Below are 19,614 nucleotides of genomic sequence, written 5' to 3'. Positions count from 1 at the left end.
GTTAAAGTGTTTCTTTTGAATAAATAAGTTACAATCTGAACGTGTATAGTTCAATTCACTGCTCTTCAAAAGCCAGCCAATATCAGGCTCAATAATAGGGGCGCAAATGCAACCGTTTACTACCAACCCCCTTTACAGATGAGCCACGTGAAAAATAGGTAGTAAACGAGCCCGAGTACAGTTGCAATTGGGGGCTCGTCCGGGATTAGGACTTTCTTCCATATTCCATAGTATTTCGGAATCGAATGTCCATCTGATAGGCTTTTGAACAGTCAGTGTGGGGGCTCTGAGCTAAATCGGTGCATTAGCAGTACCGGAGTGTTTGTGCTGGACAAGATACGCGCTGCCCCGTGGTTACGCCGATATAAGGCCACCACGATTGTGAAGCAGTCAGTTACACAGTCTAATGAGTCGACCACGTGTTGCCGCGGGTAAAACCGCCGTGCTTGCCGTATCCACGTGTTGCCGCGGGTGAAACAGTCGTCCGTGCCGCGATACGTGCTGCCGCGAGAAGAAACCATCGTCCGTGCCACGTCCATGTGTTGCTACGGGTAAAGCAGTCGAAGCTGTATCCACGTGCTGCCGACGATCAACGCCGTCGTCCGTGCCACCGACCAACACGACTACATGCTGCCAGGGGCCTACGCAACGTGTTCTCGCTCCTGATTGAGTTTGCTGTGTGTCCACGCTGCCGATTAAGATTCATTGCATAGCTGTGCTGCGGAGCTCACTGCAGATGTCGCGTCACACGGGGATTTAAAAGATAAGTACAGTCAGCAGCTACATTGCAAAATTGTGTCCTTTCATTAGCCATGGCCAATGAGACGCGTGAATCTCAAATTGAAGGCGAGTCAGTGGATGTTAGGAGTACCTGTAGTAGCCCTAGCATGCCAAAAGAAATAGGCTGGATACCAGGAAGTGACCTCAGCACATTTTTTGTAAAACTTACTAGTAAATTAGGAGAAATAGACTCGAAAATAGGGAATATAAAAACTGCAATAGTTGGAGAAATGGATTCGAAAATAGGGGATATGGAATTAAGACTTAGTGATAAAATAAAGACAGTGAGTGAAAAATTTGATCAGCTAGATCTCAAATTCACTCAAATTACAGATAAAGTTAAAAACACAGTTAAAATTGTTGAGGGAATTATTGAGAGAGTTGATGACGTTGAAAGAGGCATAGTAGCCAAGGTGGACACTGTGCAAAGTAATCTTGTGGGGCAGATTCAGGTACAGGAACAGAAATGCACATTATTTCAAAGACAAACAGAGGCAGACATTGAATCCATTAAGATAGTAGTGCTGGATTGCCATAAGGGAATTACTGACAATAAGAAGGAATTAGAAGGGGAAATAAATGTCTTGAGGGAAACAGTTAATACTGTGGCAGCAGGGAATGGAAATTTATTGTTGGGATATCCTCTGGGGCATGGATTTCAGTCAAAACCTTTTAATGGGAAGAATAAATACCATTCAGTTGACTTTCTAGCTGCATGTAAGGATAACTTTGTGACAGGGATGAGTGAGCAGGCAAAAATTAAATATGTTAAGAGGCAGTTGGAAGGGGGAGCTCAAACATGGGCAAACCAAAATGATGATAAATTTTGTGATTTTAAAACTTTCGAAAACCTGTTCTTGAACAAATACTGGGGCCAAGCAAAACAATTAAGATTGCAAAACGATTTTTTGAATGGATCCAGTTACAAGAGTGGAAAGGAAAGTATGAGAGAGTTCTGTGTTAGAGAACTGAATAAATTAAATCATCTGGATAGGCCACTGGGCGTATTAACAGAAATATCTACACTAAAGAGAAGATTACCAGAGCATTTGCAATGGGATTTGATTCACAGTGCAACAGATTCAGTGGAAGAATTTCTTAATTTTGTGGATAATATGGACAGGGCATTGTGCTACAGACCTAAATACGTGGAACATAGGGAGAGTGGAAGCTATCATGAAAGGGGAAACAGTATTAATTATGAATACAGTAATAGCCATAACAGGTGGAGAGAAGATAGAAGTAATCAGAATAATCAGGACAGAGATTGGAGAAGCACGCCACAAAGGTATAACAGAAATTTTGGAGGGAGAAGAGACAATTTTGATCAGATGAGGAGTGATAGAGAAGCTATGAGAGTAGGAATGCCAGATGCAAATGGACAGGGTAGGCAATCAAAAAACTAATTGATGCCTCACTTAAGGTCTGCAGGGGGGCTGGTAATTATGTGAACAGGGCCAGACAAGGACATGATGGGATGAGTAATAAAGTCAGAAAGGAGAATAGGGAAATTGGGATATGTCATATGGATGCTGTCTTAGGAAATGAAAATCTATGGGGGGGGGGGGGGGGGGGGGGTTTAACAATTATAGAAATACAGATAAAAGGTATAAGAGGAAAAATGGGAACAAGGCTAATATCAGCAATGAACAGTGTGAGTTTTACATTGATGACATGTTTAAAAGGGAAGAGAAATTACAAGCAGAGGAGGACAATATTGGTTTGTGTGCAGCAAAATTCATTGAAAGATCAGAGACAGAGGTAGTTTCATCAAAAGGGGGAACAGAAGTGGATATGGAATTAAGGGGCAATGTTCACAGTAATAATGGGTGTGATGAATGGGTAGAGATGTCTATTGGAAATAGTATGGAGAATTGTGGAAAAGGTGAGGAGAGGGTTATTCAGTGTGATGTAAAGGCTAATATGAGTGGTGTATTTGACAATGTGGAAAATGCTGGTACATTACCTACTGATAAGGTTACTGTGCTTGTGGGTGCAGGTGTTAACTGTGGTAGTGATAATGACTTCAGTGTGGATATGGAAATGCGTAATGATATGGAGAATGTTGCTGTAGGTTGCCCAGAAGATAAAATTGAAACCTATGTTTTCTTAACTGATGATGCAAGCCTCAAAGATGTTAATTGTGGATGGTTAGGAAAGGAGGAGGCTGATTATGATTTGAGTGATTGGGTGTCCTATGCAAAATTACATAAAGCTTTGATGCCTGAAGAATGGGGTAAAATAAAATTTAAAATTGCCAGAAAATTGGAAGAATTAAGTGAAGAAAAGAATGTTGAGTTTGCTATTAAGGACCTGTTTGAAGGGGATACTGATGTATGTTTTGGAGAAAGACCTAAAGATATTTGCATTATGCAAGAGGAAAGCAGGAGTGAAGTAGAAAGAGATTTATTACAGGAATCAGGGCTGAACAGAGTAGAAATAGAGGTGATACAGCCAATAATTGATATCAGTGTGGGAGGAGTTGCAGATATAGCATTATTAGACTCTGGCTCAAGTTTATCTGCAATCTCTGAATCTTTCTGGCAGCAAATTAAAGGTTTAGGATTAATAGAATTACCAATTACAGGAGTCAAAATTAAGACAGCAACTGGGACATGTAGCAAGCCCATCAGCAGGGAAGTATTACTGGAATTTAATAGTAATGAGTATTGTTTTGATATTAGTTGCTTTGTGGTGAAGGGTTTGGCGTTGAATGTAATTTTGGGTATGGACTTCTTGTACAAGTATGACTGTAGCATTTTTGTAAAGGACAGAGTGGTAGAATTTGATGCTGGTGGAAATAGACGAAGAATAAAATTTAAAGGGGAATTAAAAGGAGGTGAGACAATTACTCATTTACAAAGGCTAGAAGAGGTAGGTGATGAGATCTGCACTGAACAGTAGATACATGACAAAGTAAATGAAATGGGACATTTAAATGAGGAACAAAAGGTGCAGCTTACAGGTTTATTGTGTAAGCATAAGCATGTGTTCTCTGACAGACCTGGAAAAGTCGTAGATTTCAGTTACGTTTTGAGGGTATTGCCACATGAAGTGATAAGGGCCAAAAATTATCCTATAGCAATAGCTAATAGAGAGGCTGTAAGGGCAAGGATACAGATGATGTTGAAGTGGGGCATACTGGAAATGGGGAGGAGTGAGTATTGTAATCCAATAGTAGTGGTGAAAAAGAGGGATGGTTCTATAAGAATAGTACTGGATGCAAGAAAGCTAAATAAAATAATAGTCAAAGAAAATGATCAGCCAGAGAACATGGATGAGCTGTTGCAAAAATTTTATAATGTTAAAATTCTGTCAAGTGTTGATTTGACTTCAGGGTTCTGACAGGTGCGATTGGCTGAAGAGAGCAGAAAGTACACTGCTTTCTTATTTGAGGGCAGGACTTATATGTTTACAGTTGTGCCATTTGGTTTATCAATATCTGTAGCAGTCTTTGTAAGGGCTTTAAGTCATGTGTTGGGTGATGAACTAATGAGAAAATTGACAGTGTACGTAGATGACATTTTGATTACGAGTATCAATTGGCAAGAGCACTGTCAGCTGTTGGAGGATGTATTCAAGGCTATATCTAAAGGGGGGATGACCCTAAAGTTAAGTAAGTGTGAATTTTTTCAAGCAACATTACTATTTCTCGGTCATCAGTTAACTCCTGATGGCATTCTGCCCAATAAAGAGAAAATCAAGGCTATTGTTGACTGCAAGGTGCCAACGAACAGGAAACAACTGAAATCATTTATAGGACTATGTTCATTCTATAGGAAGTACATAAGTGATTATAGCCTGAATTCGCCTAACTTATGTAGACTATTAAAGAAAAGTGTAACCTGGTGCTGGACATCTGAGTGTGACCGGGAATTTAAAGCCATCAAGAATAGCTTAAAAAACAGCAAAATTTTGTTCTATCCAGATTTGTCTTTGCCTTTCTGTATTGGGGCAGACAGCTCAGATTATGGGATAGGGGCAGTGCTATTTCAGGAGAGGGTAGTAGATGGGAAGACCGAGCACAGGGCAATCGCTTTTGCAGGCAGAATGCTGTCCAAACATGAATTGATGTATGGTATCTCAGAGAAGGAACTGTTAGCCATAGTTTTTGGATTTCAGAAGTTCAGGATATATGTGGAAGGTAGGAAAGTGATTGTTTACACAGACCATAAGGCTCTGAGCTATTTGCAAGAATGTAAGCTGTTAAATAGTAGACTCATGAGATGGGCCATGTTTTTGCAGCAGTTTAACTATGAGATAAGATATATTAAGGGCACAGACAACAATGTGGCTGATGCCTTATCAAGATTACCATTCATTGGAGAAGAACATGAAGCGAATGGAGACGAGAAAGAACTACAGATATTGTATATGAAAGGAGTGGGTGGAGAGAAGGAAATCAGATCTATCTGTAAGGACATGAGGAGACTTCAGAATGGGGACCAAACCTTGAAGTTTATCAAAACAAACTTTGGAAGTAAAGAACATGAAAAAATAGCTAAATATTATAGAATTTATAAAGGTATTTTATTTAGACGAAGAAATTTGGACAAAGAGGAGTGGAAGGTATGTTTTCCAGATGAGCATGTGGAAAAATTAATAAATTACATCCACCTTAGCCATGGGCATTATGGGGCTCAAAAATGTTTGGAAATACTGCAGGACTATGTTAGTTTTAACAACATGGCCAGGAGAGTAAAGAGACAGTTGGCTTCTTGTGACAAATGTCAAAAAGTGAAGTATAATACTATTGCAGTACAAGGAGAGATGCAGAATATTGTTCCTAAAAGAAATGGTGAACTGCTGGCTATTGATTTATTTGGGAGGCTGCCAACAGGCCGAGGGGGTGTAAAGTATGTTCTTTTAGCTGTTGATGTATTCTCAAAGTTTGTAAGGCTGTATCCACTGAAAAAGGCCACTAGCCAGAATATAATTAACAAGCTAGAGAAAGATTACTTTGTGAATGTTATAAAACCAGAGAATGTTCTGTCTGATAATGGAGCACAATTTGTATCTAGTGTGTGGGGGAAGTTTATGCAAAGATCTGGAATGAAGCATATAAGGATTTCAGTGTATCACCCTGCGGGAAACCCTGCTGAGAGGTATATGAGGGAGCTGGGTAGGCTATGTAGGACATATTGCAGTAAAAAGCATAGTACTTGGGCAGAATATATAACTGTGTTTGAGGATCTTATGAACACAGTGAAGAGTTGTGCAACAGGATTCTCACCCTATGAGCTCATGAAAGATATCAAGCCTGACAATCTAATAGCAGAAAACATAGATTTTCCTCCATCTCAAGACTTGACAAGTCAAGAGAAGATGCAGGTGGCCAGACAGCAAATGTTAAAGAAAGGACATGAGAGACAGAGGAGGCATGGAGAAAGGTATAAGACAACAAAGTTCAAGGAGGGAGATAAGGTGCTGGTGAGGAACAAGAAAAAATCCAGTGACATTGATGGCGAAATCAAAAAGTTATTTGAATTATACCAAGGACCCTTTGAGATAATGGGTTGTCCACACCCTAATGCATATAGGTTGGTATATCCAGTGTCCAAAAAGCCATTTGGACTGAGAAATGTAACGGAGTTGAAAAAATATGTGGTAAAAGAATAAAGATTAAGGAAGTGAGATTCCCATGTACACTATTGTCGAGTTAAAAAAAAAATTATTGGGGGCTATGTATACGTGTATTTATAATTGGAGTATTATTTGTGTTACTGTGTATGTTGCGATTCCATTGTTGGTGGTCAACAAACTTCATTATACTGTATATATTTGCAATAAGGGAATCTGTTGTCCAATGGATTTCCGCAACTGGTGTGGGTGTGATAAAAGCCTTGTTGAAAGTCATACGGGAACTGAAACCTACTGTGCATATAGTCTATTTCTGTATAAATATGTGGAGAATATAGGAGGGAGGAAATCTGCAAATAGTTTGTTAAAAAATAGTTGATATTTTTATTAAAATTTCTAATGTATCTGTTTCACCTGGAGTTGATACTGGTGCGTGGGGGTAGAAGTGTCGGAGGTCCTGATCTGGGAACATTTGAAGGGTGAAATAGAATATATTTAACTATGCCATGTTTGTGTTTGATTTGTGTGCATGTTTGTCATTTGTACAAACCTCAATAAGAACTGATCAGTGAAAACAGGATGTTCCAGGGAGGATTTGGATAGCCTGATTCCTGGGAAATGTGGGTCTGCATGTCTAGGCAAGATTTATGAGGATTTGATTAAATTTTGATAGGATGACTTGGCTAATGAGAGGAAGCACAGTGCTGTTGGCTGACAAGTTTGGAAAGACTGTATTCCAATGCATAAACCTGTGAACACAAGGATCTGGTTACAACAACTTCGTGCAACTTACAGAAACAACTGTGTAAAAAGTGGAAGTGTTAATGTGCAGTGAGTGGGCAACCTACATATAGACTAACATGGGCATTTATTTTGCCTGCCCAGTCGCTCAATAGGATACTATCTAATTGTATATTTGAGTTGGATACATTGTTGGATTATGTATGTATGTTTTCCTAATGACAGTACATACTGATTAACTCACCACTATAACACTGTTCTACGTGTTTTGGTGCCATTATAGTTATAATTAAAATGTTTAATATATAAAGTAATATGGGTTCACTCCATTTGGTGCTACTTCATGTTGCTGTTACTAAGGTAATGTCACCATGAAGTGGGGGTATGTAAGGTAACAGGGGATAATATGGAACTCTTTCAAGTAATTTAAAATTTAAAGCACGGCAGCAGAGATAATATGCTGGGCAAAATAGACCGGAAAATACTTGTTTGTGTTTTGATGGACGTTGTAGTTCCGTGGGATAGTGTTTTGGTTTTCTTTTAATTGCAACGAATTATATAAGTGTGGTGATAATTTGTAAAATTATATAATGTATTTAGATTTAAGTATTTAATATTATAAAATATTGTAAACAAATTGTGGCCATGTTTAGCAATTGTTTTGACTACTGTGGTGTCATGTGACCCGACTCAGGACTGTGGATGTGAGCGGGAAAATCGGGGTCTTTTGTGGTTGGCCGTTGTGGTGGTGAGTTGGGAGCGGGAAAGTGCCGCGAGTGCAAGCATGGACGCCAGGGTATGCGAAGGAACAAAGTGAAAGTGTGTGGGTGTGAGACAAACAGTGTACGAATTGCACCGATTATTATTTGTGAACTTAAAAATGCATGGCCACAACGTTAAAGTGTTTCTTTTGAATAAATAAGTTACAATCTGAACGTGTATAGTTCAATTCACTGCTCTTCAAAAGCCAGCCAATATCAGGCTCAATAATAGGGGCGCAAATGCAACCGTTTACTACCAACCCCCTTTACAGATGAGCCACGTGAAAAATAGGTAGTAAACGAGCCCGAGTACAGTTGCACACTCCATACAAATACTTTTAGAAACAACTTCCTGACACTTAAATCTATACTCGATGTTAACAAATTTCTCTTCTTCAGAAATGCTTTCTTGCCATTGCCAGTCTATATCTCATATCCTCTCTACTTCTATCATCATCAGTTATTTTGCTCCCCAAATAGCAAAACTTCTTTACTACTTTAAGTGTCTCATTTCGTAATCTAATTCCCTCAGCATCACCTGACTTATTTCGACTACATTCCATTATCCTCGTTTTGCTTTTGTTGATGTTCATCTAATATCCTCCTTTCAAGACACTATCCAGTCCATTCAACTGCTCTTCCAGGTCCTTTGCTGTCTCTGACAGAATTACGATGTCATCGGCGAACCTCAAAGTTTTTATTTCTTCTTCGTGGATTTTAAGACCTACTCCAAACTTTTCTTTTGTTTCCTTTACTGCTTGCTCAATATAAAGATTGAATAACATCGGGGACAGGCTACAACCCTTTATCACTCCCTTCCCAACCACTGCTTCCCTTTCATACCCCTCAACTCTTATAACTGCCATCTGATTTCTGTACAAATTGTAAATAGTCTTTCGCCCCCTGTATTTTACCCCTACCACCTTCAGAATTTGAAAGAGAGTATTCCAATCAACATTGTCAAAAGCTTTCTCTAAATCTACAAATGCTAGAAACGTAGGTTTGCCTTTCCTTAATCTTTCTTCTAAGATACGGTATCTTAACCTTTTGTTAGCTAACACATCCTGTATGTTTCGTTGTAATGATTTCTTTTAATTCTAGTTACAATGTATATATTTAAGTATTGACGCAACATCGCATGTTGATATATTCCTTCACTCCCTGATTGTAAATATAGTTGTTAAATGTTATTATTTATTTTGAAATTGGGCTTAATACTTGTGCAGCTTTGCGTTTCTATTTGGTTGTGCCACGAGTTAGCCTGTTGCGCTTGCGCGAGGTCAATGTCTCTTCCCTAGTACTGACATAGACATGCATTGCTAAGCGCGCACAGCTGAGTTGTACACTGCTCCAGTTTGCATTTCGATTTGTGCGAAGCTGTGTTTTTTCACTTCCTCCCAAACAAATGTTTGTCTTTGCTTACAAAACAAGAAAATTACTTGAGTTTATACACATTTCATTTAAAAATGCACATAATAAAATTTATTACTTATAAAATTATGACATTACTTATAAATATATTTTATGACAAGAAAATTGCTGTGACATTGTGTCACTACTCGTGAAAAGCTTTTAAGTCTTTGTGAGGGTGGAGACCTTTGTCTCTCCCTGTTCTTTCATATACCAACCTATAATTTCCAGGTTAAGGTATTTTTGCAATAATATAGTGCCCTGAGTATAGTAATAGCAATTTTTTGTTCAACTTACTGATCTTTGTCGATTTGGGATGTATTCTCAAGAGGACTCGTTGCCCTTCGAAAAAATGTGTAACTCGTTTTAACTTTTTGTTGTGTATTCTCCTTCTGTATTCTGCTCTATTCTCTAGTTTAATAACTGCTTGTTTGATTTTATCCTGTAAAGTTAACTCTTTAGTAGGTAATTTTGGTACGGGTGATTCCCTTTCATAAGTTCATTAGGAGTGAAACCTGTGGAAGAGTGGGGGAGACTGTTTACTATTTGCATAAATGGAGTCACGTATTCAATCCATTTGTGAATGCTTATTATGAGCGTAAGTCCTTATAAATCTATTGAATTCTTTAAACACGCTCTCCATGGGACTTGCTTCTTGGTAGAAAAAACTTACCAAGATGTGTTTAATGCCCTGTGTGCTCATGAATTGTTTCCATTTTCTTCCTACGAAATATGCTGCATTGTCTGTTAATATGACTTCGGGTTTCCCTACTCTTCGTAAATAATCCTCTTCAATTCTCCTTATGATGCTACTGGCTGTAGTGGTTTTGATAGCATAAAGTTTGATGTATTTTGTGAAAATATCATAAAGAGCTATTATGTATTTGACACCACCTTTTGCTCTAGGATATGGCTCTGCCTTATCCAGAGAAACCATTTCCAGTGGAGCTTTGGTTAGTATGCGGTGTAGATCTGTAAACCTTGACATATTGGATGGTTTTGTTCTTTGGCAAATAGCACACATTTTCAATATTTTGGAAACACATCGTTGTAAATTAGGAAAGTAACAAAGTTTAGAAATCTTGTCTGTACATTTTGTTACTCTGTAGTGTCCCCATACTTCGTGTGTATGTTTGATAAATTTGTCGATATATTCCTCTGGAAGGCATACACACCAATGGTTAGAACTTTCGTGCTTCCGGTGGAACAAAACACCTTTGCATAACTGATACCATTTACTTACCTTGTGGTTTGCATTCCGGTTAAGATTTTGTATTACCCTTTTCCACCTGTTGTCTTGTTGTTGTATTATTCCCATTTGTTTACAAATTTATTGTAGTCTGATTTTTGTGTAGTACTTTGCATCAATAATGTACAGATTTCTGTATCGTGTTCAGACAGTTCACTGAACTCGTCTAGTTCTTGCAGTAATCTGGATAATCCATCTGCAATAACATTCTGACTGCCCTTTATGTATATTATTTCAAAATTGAATTCCTGCAGGTACAAACACCACCTCGTTAGTCTTTGGTGTAACAGTTTACATGTTAAGAGAAGAGATAATGATTGGTGATCACAATAGACTTCAGTATTTTTACCCTAAAAAAATACTCAAATTTCTTAAATGCCCAAATTACTGCTAAACTTTCTAGTTCTGATACAGAATATGGTTTTTCCGTCTCTGATAAAGTTCTGCTGGCAAAGCTGATGACTTTGGGTACGGTTTTTCCTTCTTCTTCTTCTTGTATCTGGAACAAACATGCCCCCAGCCCTTGAGACAAGGCGTCTGTGCTTAAACAAAAGTCTTTGGACATGTCAGGATGACTCTAAATGTTTGCTGATATTAATGCATTTTTAGTTTTGGTAAAGTCCTCCTGGCATCTCTCTTCTCGTAACCAAGGCTTATTCTTTCTCAACAGGTTAAGTGGGGCATCGCTATTCATAAGCTGCTGTGGTATAAATTTTCGGATAAAAGAAGTTGTACCTGGATATGCATTCAATTGTTTTCTGTTCCTCGGGGGTGGGCAATTATGTATGGCATCTAGTTTCTTTGGGTCTGGTAATATATCCTGTTCTGATACGATATGTCCTACAAATTTCACTTGTTCTTTGCCAAAGTTAGATTTCTTTAGATTTGCTGTTACTACATAATTTGTAAATCTCTGAAATACCTTTTCTATTATACTGATGTGTCCTGCCCAAGTTGATGTGGCTACTAACACATTGTCAACATAAATGGTAACTTTACTGAGCAATTCAGGTCCTAAGACCTTGCCTAAGGCTGATATAAATACGCCTGCGCTAATGTTTAAGCCAATTCATAACTCCTGCCATTGCAGATAAATGCTGTGTATTTTCTACTCTCCTCATGTAACTTTATTTGCCAGTAAGATTTTTTAAGGTCAAGGGTGCTGAAATATTTGGTGTTATGAAATTTTAGCAGTTGTTCATCTAAATTATCTGGTTTTGTTCTTACTGGTACTAGACTTTTGTTTATGCCTCTAGCATCTAAAACTAGTCGTACTGGTCCATCAGGTTTGCTAACTGGTAGTATTGAGCTGCAATATGGAGAAAATGATGGCTGTATGATTACCCATTTGCACATTCTATTGATTTCCTCCTTAACTCTTTGCACACGATATAGGGTAAGACATAACACAAAATGTTTTGTGAGGATAGACATTAAGTTTATGTTCATAATCTTTGATTACTCCTGGATTCTTATTAAAAATACTTGCATATTTAAAAAGTAAGTCAGAAAGCTCTTGTCGTTGTGTAGTATCTAGAATATTTGATTCATTCAATTTGTGTTCTACTAATTCCTGGTTAACTTCAGTGTTGGTCTCAAGAGCTTGATGTTTTACTAATTTGGTTTTGACGCCTGTAGCAGTTTGTACTTTGCAGTTTTGCACTGGCGGAACAGGAAATTTATTCCATCTTTTTAATTCAGTGAAAAATGCTTCAGACATTAAATTAGTCGTGGACCCTGTATCAAGTATTAACCGTGTGTCTATACCAAAAATTTTCACTCTGATTACTGCTTGCACTTGTTCTTCCTGTGTATTTCTTGCCAATTTTAATTCATGTTGGTATAGATCGTCTTTTATGTCTCCTTGTTCATCGAATCGTACGAAACATGTTTGCAAATCTGGTTTGCCCCCATCCCTTATAAGCTCTATAGTTTGGGGCTTACGGTAATATCTTCACTTATGTTGTTCCAAAATCTGCAGCATTCATTGGCCCTTAAAAATTACATTTTTTCATTGAAAAAATCTGTAGCTAGTGGAATAAGTTGGTAGATAATGAAGTTTTCCATAATAGTGGCGTTGCAAAATACTCTCTTCTTTGTATGCTATCATTTGCCAAAATCTCATTTTAATATCTGAAACCATTTCGAAATATGAGGAATGTGGTGGATATTTCACTCTGGGTTTATCCCTGTTGCAGCATAATCACAAATGAGTGTGCTATGTCAGTTCAGTTTTCTCGAGATTGGTGACAGATAGTCACCTCTATCCAAATCCGAAGAAAAATTCAATATGTTAGCAAAATTTTATATGCAGCAAAATATTTTGTAAACAGTGTAGGAAAAGACAGTGTGCTACTTACCGTAAAGAAGACACATGAAGTTTGCAGACAGGTACAATTAAGACACTTAAATAAAGCTTTCAGCCACAGCCTTCATCAGTAAAAAAGACACACACACACACAACCTGCCAACTCCAGCATCTCAGGCCGGAATGCATTGGCATTGGCATGGGCATTGGAATCCCAACCCAAGATGCTAGAGTTGGCGGTCATGTGTGCATGAGTTGTGATTGCTTGTGTGTGTGAAAGATGGGTGTCTCTCTTTTACTGATGAAAGCTATGGACGAAAGCTTTATATAAGTGCCTTGTAATTGTGCCTGCTGCAACTTGACGTGTCTTCTTTATGGTAAGTAGCAATCTGTCTTTTCCTGCATTGTCGATATTCCTTCCTGGAGTTTCCATTGTTCGAACATATTATGTAATATGCACTGCACACAAAATCATAGCTGCCTATATTTTTCACAGCAAACTTTTCCAAATCTTGCACATTGTCTTACTTCCAAGTAAATATTACAGTAACTATGACAATTAAAAAATTGATGGGTCCATCATCATGAATCTGACATATAAAGCTATAAATGAAGCAAAAATGAAGTTTTTTCCAAATAGTTTCTGCAAAATTGTTTGACAAATATTGCAAGGCATGTACCTCAGTTCTGTTACCGACAATTGGCCGAAAACTGCCAAATATTTGTCTGCTTCCCATTCTGAACAAACAAATGTACTACAAAATATGAACAGAGCATGCAGGGGGACCAGAACAAACATGTTGCCAACCAACCATATCCTAGACATGTTCAGTGGTTGTCATGTTAGGCAAAAGAACAGGCCAGAGAAGCAGTGGAACTTGTTATTCTTCAAAGAAGGCTTGCACATTCTTCATGACATATAACAGTATATTGTTCTGCTGAAAGCTGAAGTCACTTTTTGTAGCCAGTGGGACCCCAAATCGTCACACTTAGCACTTGTCCTCTGTGTAGGTCTACAGTGCAGTCTGTCCGAATGTGTTCACCATGGTTCTGTTTAAATTGTAAGTGGCCACCTCTGTAGACAATTTGAAGATGAACTTGTCTAAAAACACTACATTTAGCCACTCAGCATGCCTGCGACAGTATCCACATGTCAGTCACAGCTAGAGGTGTTGGTGGTTTCTGGTCAGTGGAAACCGACGAAATGGTATGCGTGCCACCTGTCCAGGCCTCTGTAGACAGTGGTGAACTGTCAACACAGCCATGCCCACACCTGTTGTATTGCTCCACCATCGAGCCAGCTCTGTAATCGTAGCTATTTGGTCGATTATGGCGATGTGGACAAGATGTTGGTCATTCCACGCTCTGGTCACATTGTGTAACTCAGTACCCATTATCACTGTGCACAACCCTCTTATATATGCTGATTCCAGACACACATATCTGTCATAGCAACATGTAGTGTATGAGCAACAGTGTCATGGGACAACAAACCTGTTTCCTGGAAGACAATCATTCTGCGCCATTTGAACTCGTTCACATGCTGATATTGTTTCCTTTCATGACTTGAGGCACTTTCTTGCATGGTTCCACTTCCTAAAACAGTTCTGTACCAATTGAGCACTGCATGACACCAAGCTAACTGGTAACTCAACAGCGGGTGCTGCTAGGCTTAAGTGTGCATCATCTTTCTACAATCTGAATCGCCTTTTGTGGTTCCAGTGTTTTACACTTCTTCCAATTTTGGACTCATTCAGACCATTGCTTCTGGGGGTTGCTGTTTTCACAGACAGTAGTGTATTTCATTAAGAAATCCTCAGTCCAGTCACAAGTTTCATTTTATGCCACATATGATTGTACTTTCACTAGTAAGTGTTTGTGTGGTACTGAGGCAATAGCATCATGAAATGTTGTATCCATCTGATTGCCATGACCCATGGCCTTCATGAAGTTGTAAGAAAAATGGAAGTTGGGTTTCGTATTAACAATGTTTATGAAATCTGAACTGCTTGGCTTGGGGGGGAGTTCTTTCTCTTCAAGAAATGTTATTACATTTGAACTCGGAATATGTTATACAATTCTACAACCAGTGTGTGTCAAAGACACTGCTTGGTAGTTTTGTGGTTCACTACTACTCACTATGCTTTGTTCCAATTGCCAGGCACAATTTTGCTTGAGGAATCTAAATGCCGTCTTTAAGAAATTGTTCATGCTGGAGAATAATACAAAACCATCATTTGACCATTGGACAGAGTCCGGTGTGGACAACCTAGTATTAAGTATCCCTGCCATAGAGATAAAACCGAAAAAGTTCAAAACAAATCAGTTACTATGTCTGGATGGAACCCCAGTTTAGTTTTACAAAGAGTATGCTATGGCGTTGCTCCTTGCTTAGAGTCCATATATCATGAACCTCTCGCCCAACCCAGTCCCAAGCACCTGGAAAAATGCAGAGGTGATTCCTGTATACTCTGAAGAGCCAAAGGAACTGCTACACCTGCCAGATTTCTTTAGGGCCCCCGTGAGCAAGCAGAAGTGCCACAACACGACGTAGCATGGACTCGACTAATGTCTGAAGTAGTGCTGGAGGGAATTGATGCCATGCATCCTGCAAGGCTGTCCTTAAATCTTTAAGAGTACAAGGGAGTGGAGATCACTTCTGAACAGCACGTTGCAAGGCATCCCAGGTATGATCAGTAATGTTCAGGTCTGGAGAGTTTGGTGGCTAGTGGAAGTATTTAAGCTCAGTGTTCCTGGAGCCACTCTGTAGCGATTATGGACGTGTGGACTGTCACATTGTCCTTCTGTAATTGCTCAAGTCTGGAATGCACAAAGGACATGAATAGACGCATGTGATCAGACAGGATGCTTACTTATGTGTCACCTGTCAGAGTCCTCTCTAGAAGTAGGGGGCGGGTCCCATATCACGTCAACTGCACATGGCCCACACCATTATGGAGCCTCTACCAGCTTGAACAGTCCCCTGCTGACATGCAGGGTTCATGGATTAATGAGGTTGTCTCCATACCCGTACACATCCATACACTCAATACAATTTGAAACGAGACTCATCTGACCAGGCAACATGTTTCCAGTCACCAACAGCCCAAAGTCAGTGTTGACGGGCCCAGGCAAGGGATAAAGCTTTGTGTCCTGCAGTCATCAAGGGTAGATGAGTGGACCTTCGGCTCTGAAAGCCCATATTGATGATGTTTTATTGAGTGGTTCGCTGATACTTGTTGATGGCCCAGCATTGAAATCTGCTGCAATTTGCCGAAGGGTTGCACTTCTGTCACATTGAATGGCTCTCTTCAGCTATCGTTGGTCGCATTCTTGCAGGATGTTTTTCCAGCCACAGTCATGTCAGAGATTTTATGTTTTACCGGATTCCTGATATTCAGATTATGAGAAAGGTTTGCCTTAAAGAGGATATTACTGCAAAATTTTGTAGAAATAACAAACATAGTTTACAACAGATGCTATAGTATGAACTACATTTTTTGCAGTAGTTGTTAATATTCAATCCACAACACACACGCACACAAACACACCACACACACACACACACACACACACACACACACACATCAATTAAAGAAAATTGTGAAACAACTGGAACAGCATATTTAGTTGAAATTCTAGATTATATTGTTCTACTTACAAAGTCCATTTATCTGACGTATGTGATCTCGCTCATACACAAAAGAAAAATGGGTAGGCATTATATATATGCAAATAAATGTATGAAATGCACGGGTTGTGCAGTTTGCTGATTAGTGATAAAGGTGGAAAAGGTAAACACTGTAGCATCAGTCTATTCCATTCAAAACAGAGAAAAATCATGGAGCACTAACAAAGCCCTTCTTCCACTTGTGGGAGTTAGTTCATTACCATAGCGATGTGGATGCCTTCTTCCTCAGAAATTCACAACCTTTGTCCCCACAGCCTGCAAGTACTAAACAGTCTGCAGCCTTCTCCCCTCTTTCTTATCCCACTTTTCCGCTTCATCCCATTCTCTCTGTTCTCACCCTCACTCCCTCCCTGAGAACTCTTCTCCCCATGCTGCCTATCAACCCTCCCACATAACTGATCTATTCCCTCCTCTTGATATCTGTCCCCTTTAACCCATCTAATCTACTTTTGTATCAATTACCTGTGTCTCCTCTTCAAGTGGAACAATGTTCAAATCTGTATCCAGCTATCCTATACGGATGCTTCTCTGTTGCATCAGTGAAATGCCTGATCAATTCCTTCAGCATTATAGTGGCAGATTCCTGTGTCTTTCTCATTTAGTTCAGCTCACATTCATTACCTGATGAGTTCAAAATGAATGGAACATTAAATTACAACATACAGTACTAACAGAGATTTTTCGTAGGTTGTCTGTGAGTGTAGCTTCTAGGTTATGGTGTTTTTTATGACTTAGAATATTCTGTCTTCATACAGAATATTTTCTTTTTTCTTTTTCAGCTTAAGCCTTTAAGTTTTAATTTTTAAGCAGATGAATAAAATATTGTGTCTGAAAGCAGGGTGTTACTAGTAAAAGAACACCTCACGTTAATTATAACTTTTCTTCCTTTTCCGTAAACATCTTAGCCTTCATTCTATAATGTAAAGGGTCTTCATGCCATTATTTGGTCCTGATCACAGTAAATAATTATCAGTTTCAGTCAGTAATAGCTACATCCTAATCTTCATACTCAAATATTCTTACTTAAAATCATACTTAAAATAATAAAAAAAAGACTCGTTTAAAGAGCTGCTTCAGCTGGAAAAAATACTCTAATTGCAGTAAATATAGTAGGAAAACATGAGCCATCTAGGTTGTCTGTGAGTGTAGCTTCTAGGTTATGGTGTTTTTTATGACTTAGAATATTCTGTCTTCATACAGAATATTTTCTTTTTTCTTTTTCAGCTTAAGCCTTTAAGTTTTAATTTTTAAGCAGATGAATAAAATATTGTGTCTGAAAGCAGGGTGTTACTAGTAAAAGAACACCTCACGTTAATTATAACTTTTCTTCCTTTTCCGTAAACATCTTAGCCTTCATTCTATAATGTAAAGGGTCTTCATGCCATTATTTGGTCCTGATCACAGTAAATAATTATCAGTTTCAGTCAGTAATAGCTACATCCTAATCTTCATACTCAAATATTCTTACTTAAAATCATACTTAAAATAATAAAAAAAAGACTCGTTTAAAGAGCTGCTTTAGCTGGAAAAAATACTCTAATTGCAGTAAATATAGTAGGAAAACATGAGCCATCTAGGAAAACAATTACAAGCATATATTTTTCTATCCATAATCCTTGTTATTGTGTTCTGTATTTCAGTTGCTACACTTGTTTTACCTTGCTGTAGATCCCATGTAAATGTGATGATTATCTTTCAGTATAAAGTTGGCAATCAGTTTTTGGTGATAATCATGTTCCTTGTGGATTTAAAACATACGTCATTGTTTAATGACAGAAATAGGGTAAATATTCTCCACACTTTTAATGCTTTTCTAATTTGCCAGCAGAAAAATATTGTATTTCTGGTTTTTGTTTGCAAGCATGAGCAGTCAGAGTGAAGAACACCAGCTTGTGATGTGGGCCCTTGTGTTCTACCTGCTGGAGACAGTGGAGGAAACGATGGCCGAGACGGAAGTAGCACCAGCAGTTCTGCAGCTGGTACTCACTCTTGCTGCAACAAACAATTTACCTTCGTTGCTGCATGTTGCCTTGTTACAGGTTTGTTTATGATATGTGATTACAGATATATATGGTTTTCCTGATATGCAGCATCCTTAACAACAGATCTTATAGAGAGGATAATTTTTCTTTTAAGCTCAGTATCTTCTTGATTATTGTGATGAATTTACACTGTTTGTGGCATTACCGTGCAGCATAGGAGAAGTTGTTAGAGATGCACAATCAGTTTGCTCTTAATCTGTTTGTAATCATGGTCATGTATCACATGAGAGACTAACCACTGCCCAATCCAGTATGTTACAGGTGGATTGACCATTTTTCTCCCTCTTAAAGTAAAGTTAGCGGCATTTTTAGCTGCGAGATTGTACAGTATATGCATTGAGTGGTTGTGCCCATCGGGCCTGCAATGACTGGGTGATGTGTAGCTGTGCTTGGATGAATAGACACTGATGAAAGACTGTGGTTCATAATATGTTGATTAACTGGTGCTTAGTTGGTGTGATTTAATTATATGTTTTTTTTTTTTTTTTTTTTTTTTAATAGTCCTTCAGTGATGATGTGAATGTAAAAGTAATGCCTAATTTTTCATACTGAATGAGCTGAAACTTTAATAGATTCAGAAAGGCAGAACAAAGCTGCTAAGTGTACTAAAATGGTAGATTTCAAGACTGACCATAATATTGATTTGGCCAATAAAATATTGCTGCATATTTTTAATGCTTATGTATTTTTTCTTTTAATAAAAATGTATTTGTTGACAGGGCCTTGAGAGGTTGGTGGTATCCAGAGCAGTGACAGGGAAAATAAGTGAACAAGTAACAAAATTAGCTGTGGAGAGGCTGCATCACTCCAATCCCAACATTTCTCTGCCAGCTTTGCAGCTTCTACTGTCCTGCATGTATACATGTAAGAGAAATTATAAATTATTCCTTTGTAACATACTTATCAGCTACACAAATACTGTTAAAATAAAAGTATCATCATATAACAATGGAAACTCCAGGTAAGAATATCAACAATGTAGAAAAAGCAGATTGCTACTACTCCTTGAAAGGGAAGGTATATAAAAAAATCTATGACACACATATGGACGC

The 19,614-nt window shown here is 38.4% G+C and overlaps 1 protein-coding gene across 1 annotated transcript in view; it reads left to right on the top strand.

Annotated features, from left to right (window-relative positions):
• LOC126253366 (huntingtin-like) overlaps nt 1–19,614 on the top strand; it is a 549,449-nt gene that overhangs the window by 490,511 nt on the left and 39,324 nt on the right. The window contains exons 47-48 of the mRNA XM_049954640.1: nt 18,382–18,559; nt 19,282–19,426. Of these exons, the coding sequence (XP_049810597.1) occupies nt 18,382–18,559; nt 19,282–19,426 (323 nt within the window). The remainder of the gene's footprint in view (nt 1–18,381; nt 18,560–19,281; nt 19,427–19,614) is intronic.

Source organism: Schistocerca nitens, chromosome 4, assembly GCF_023898315.1.
Source record: "Schistocerca nitens isolate TAMUIC-IGC-003100 chromosome 4, iqSchNite1.1, whole genome shotgun sequence".
In the NCBI taxonomy this organism is placed as follows: domain Eukaryota; kingdom Metazoa; phylum Arthropoda; class Insecta; order Orthoptera; family Acrididae; genus Schistocerca; species Schistocerca nitens.
This window is presented reverse-complemented; position numbering and strand designations above follow the sequence as displayed.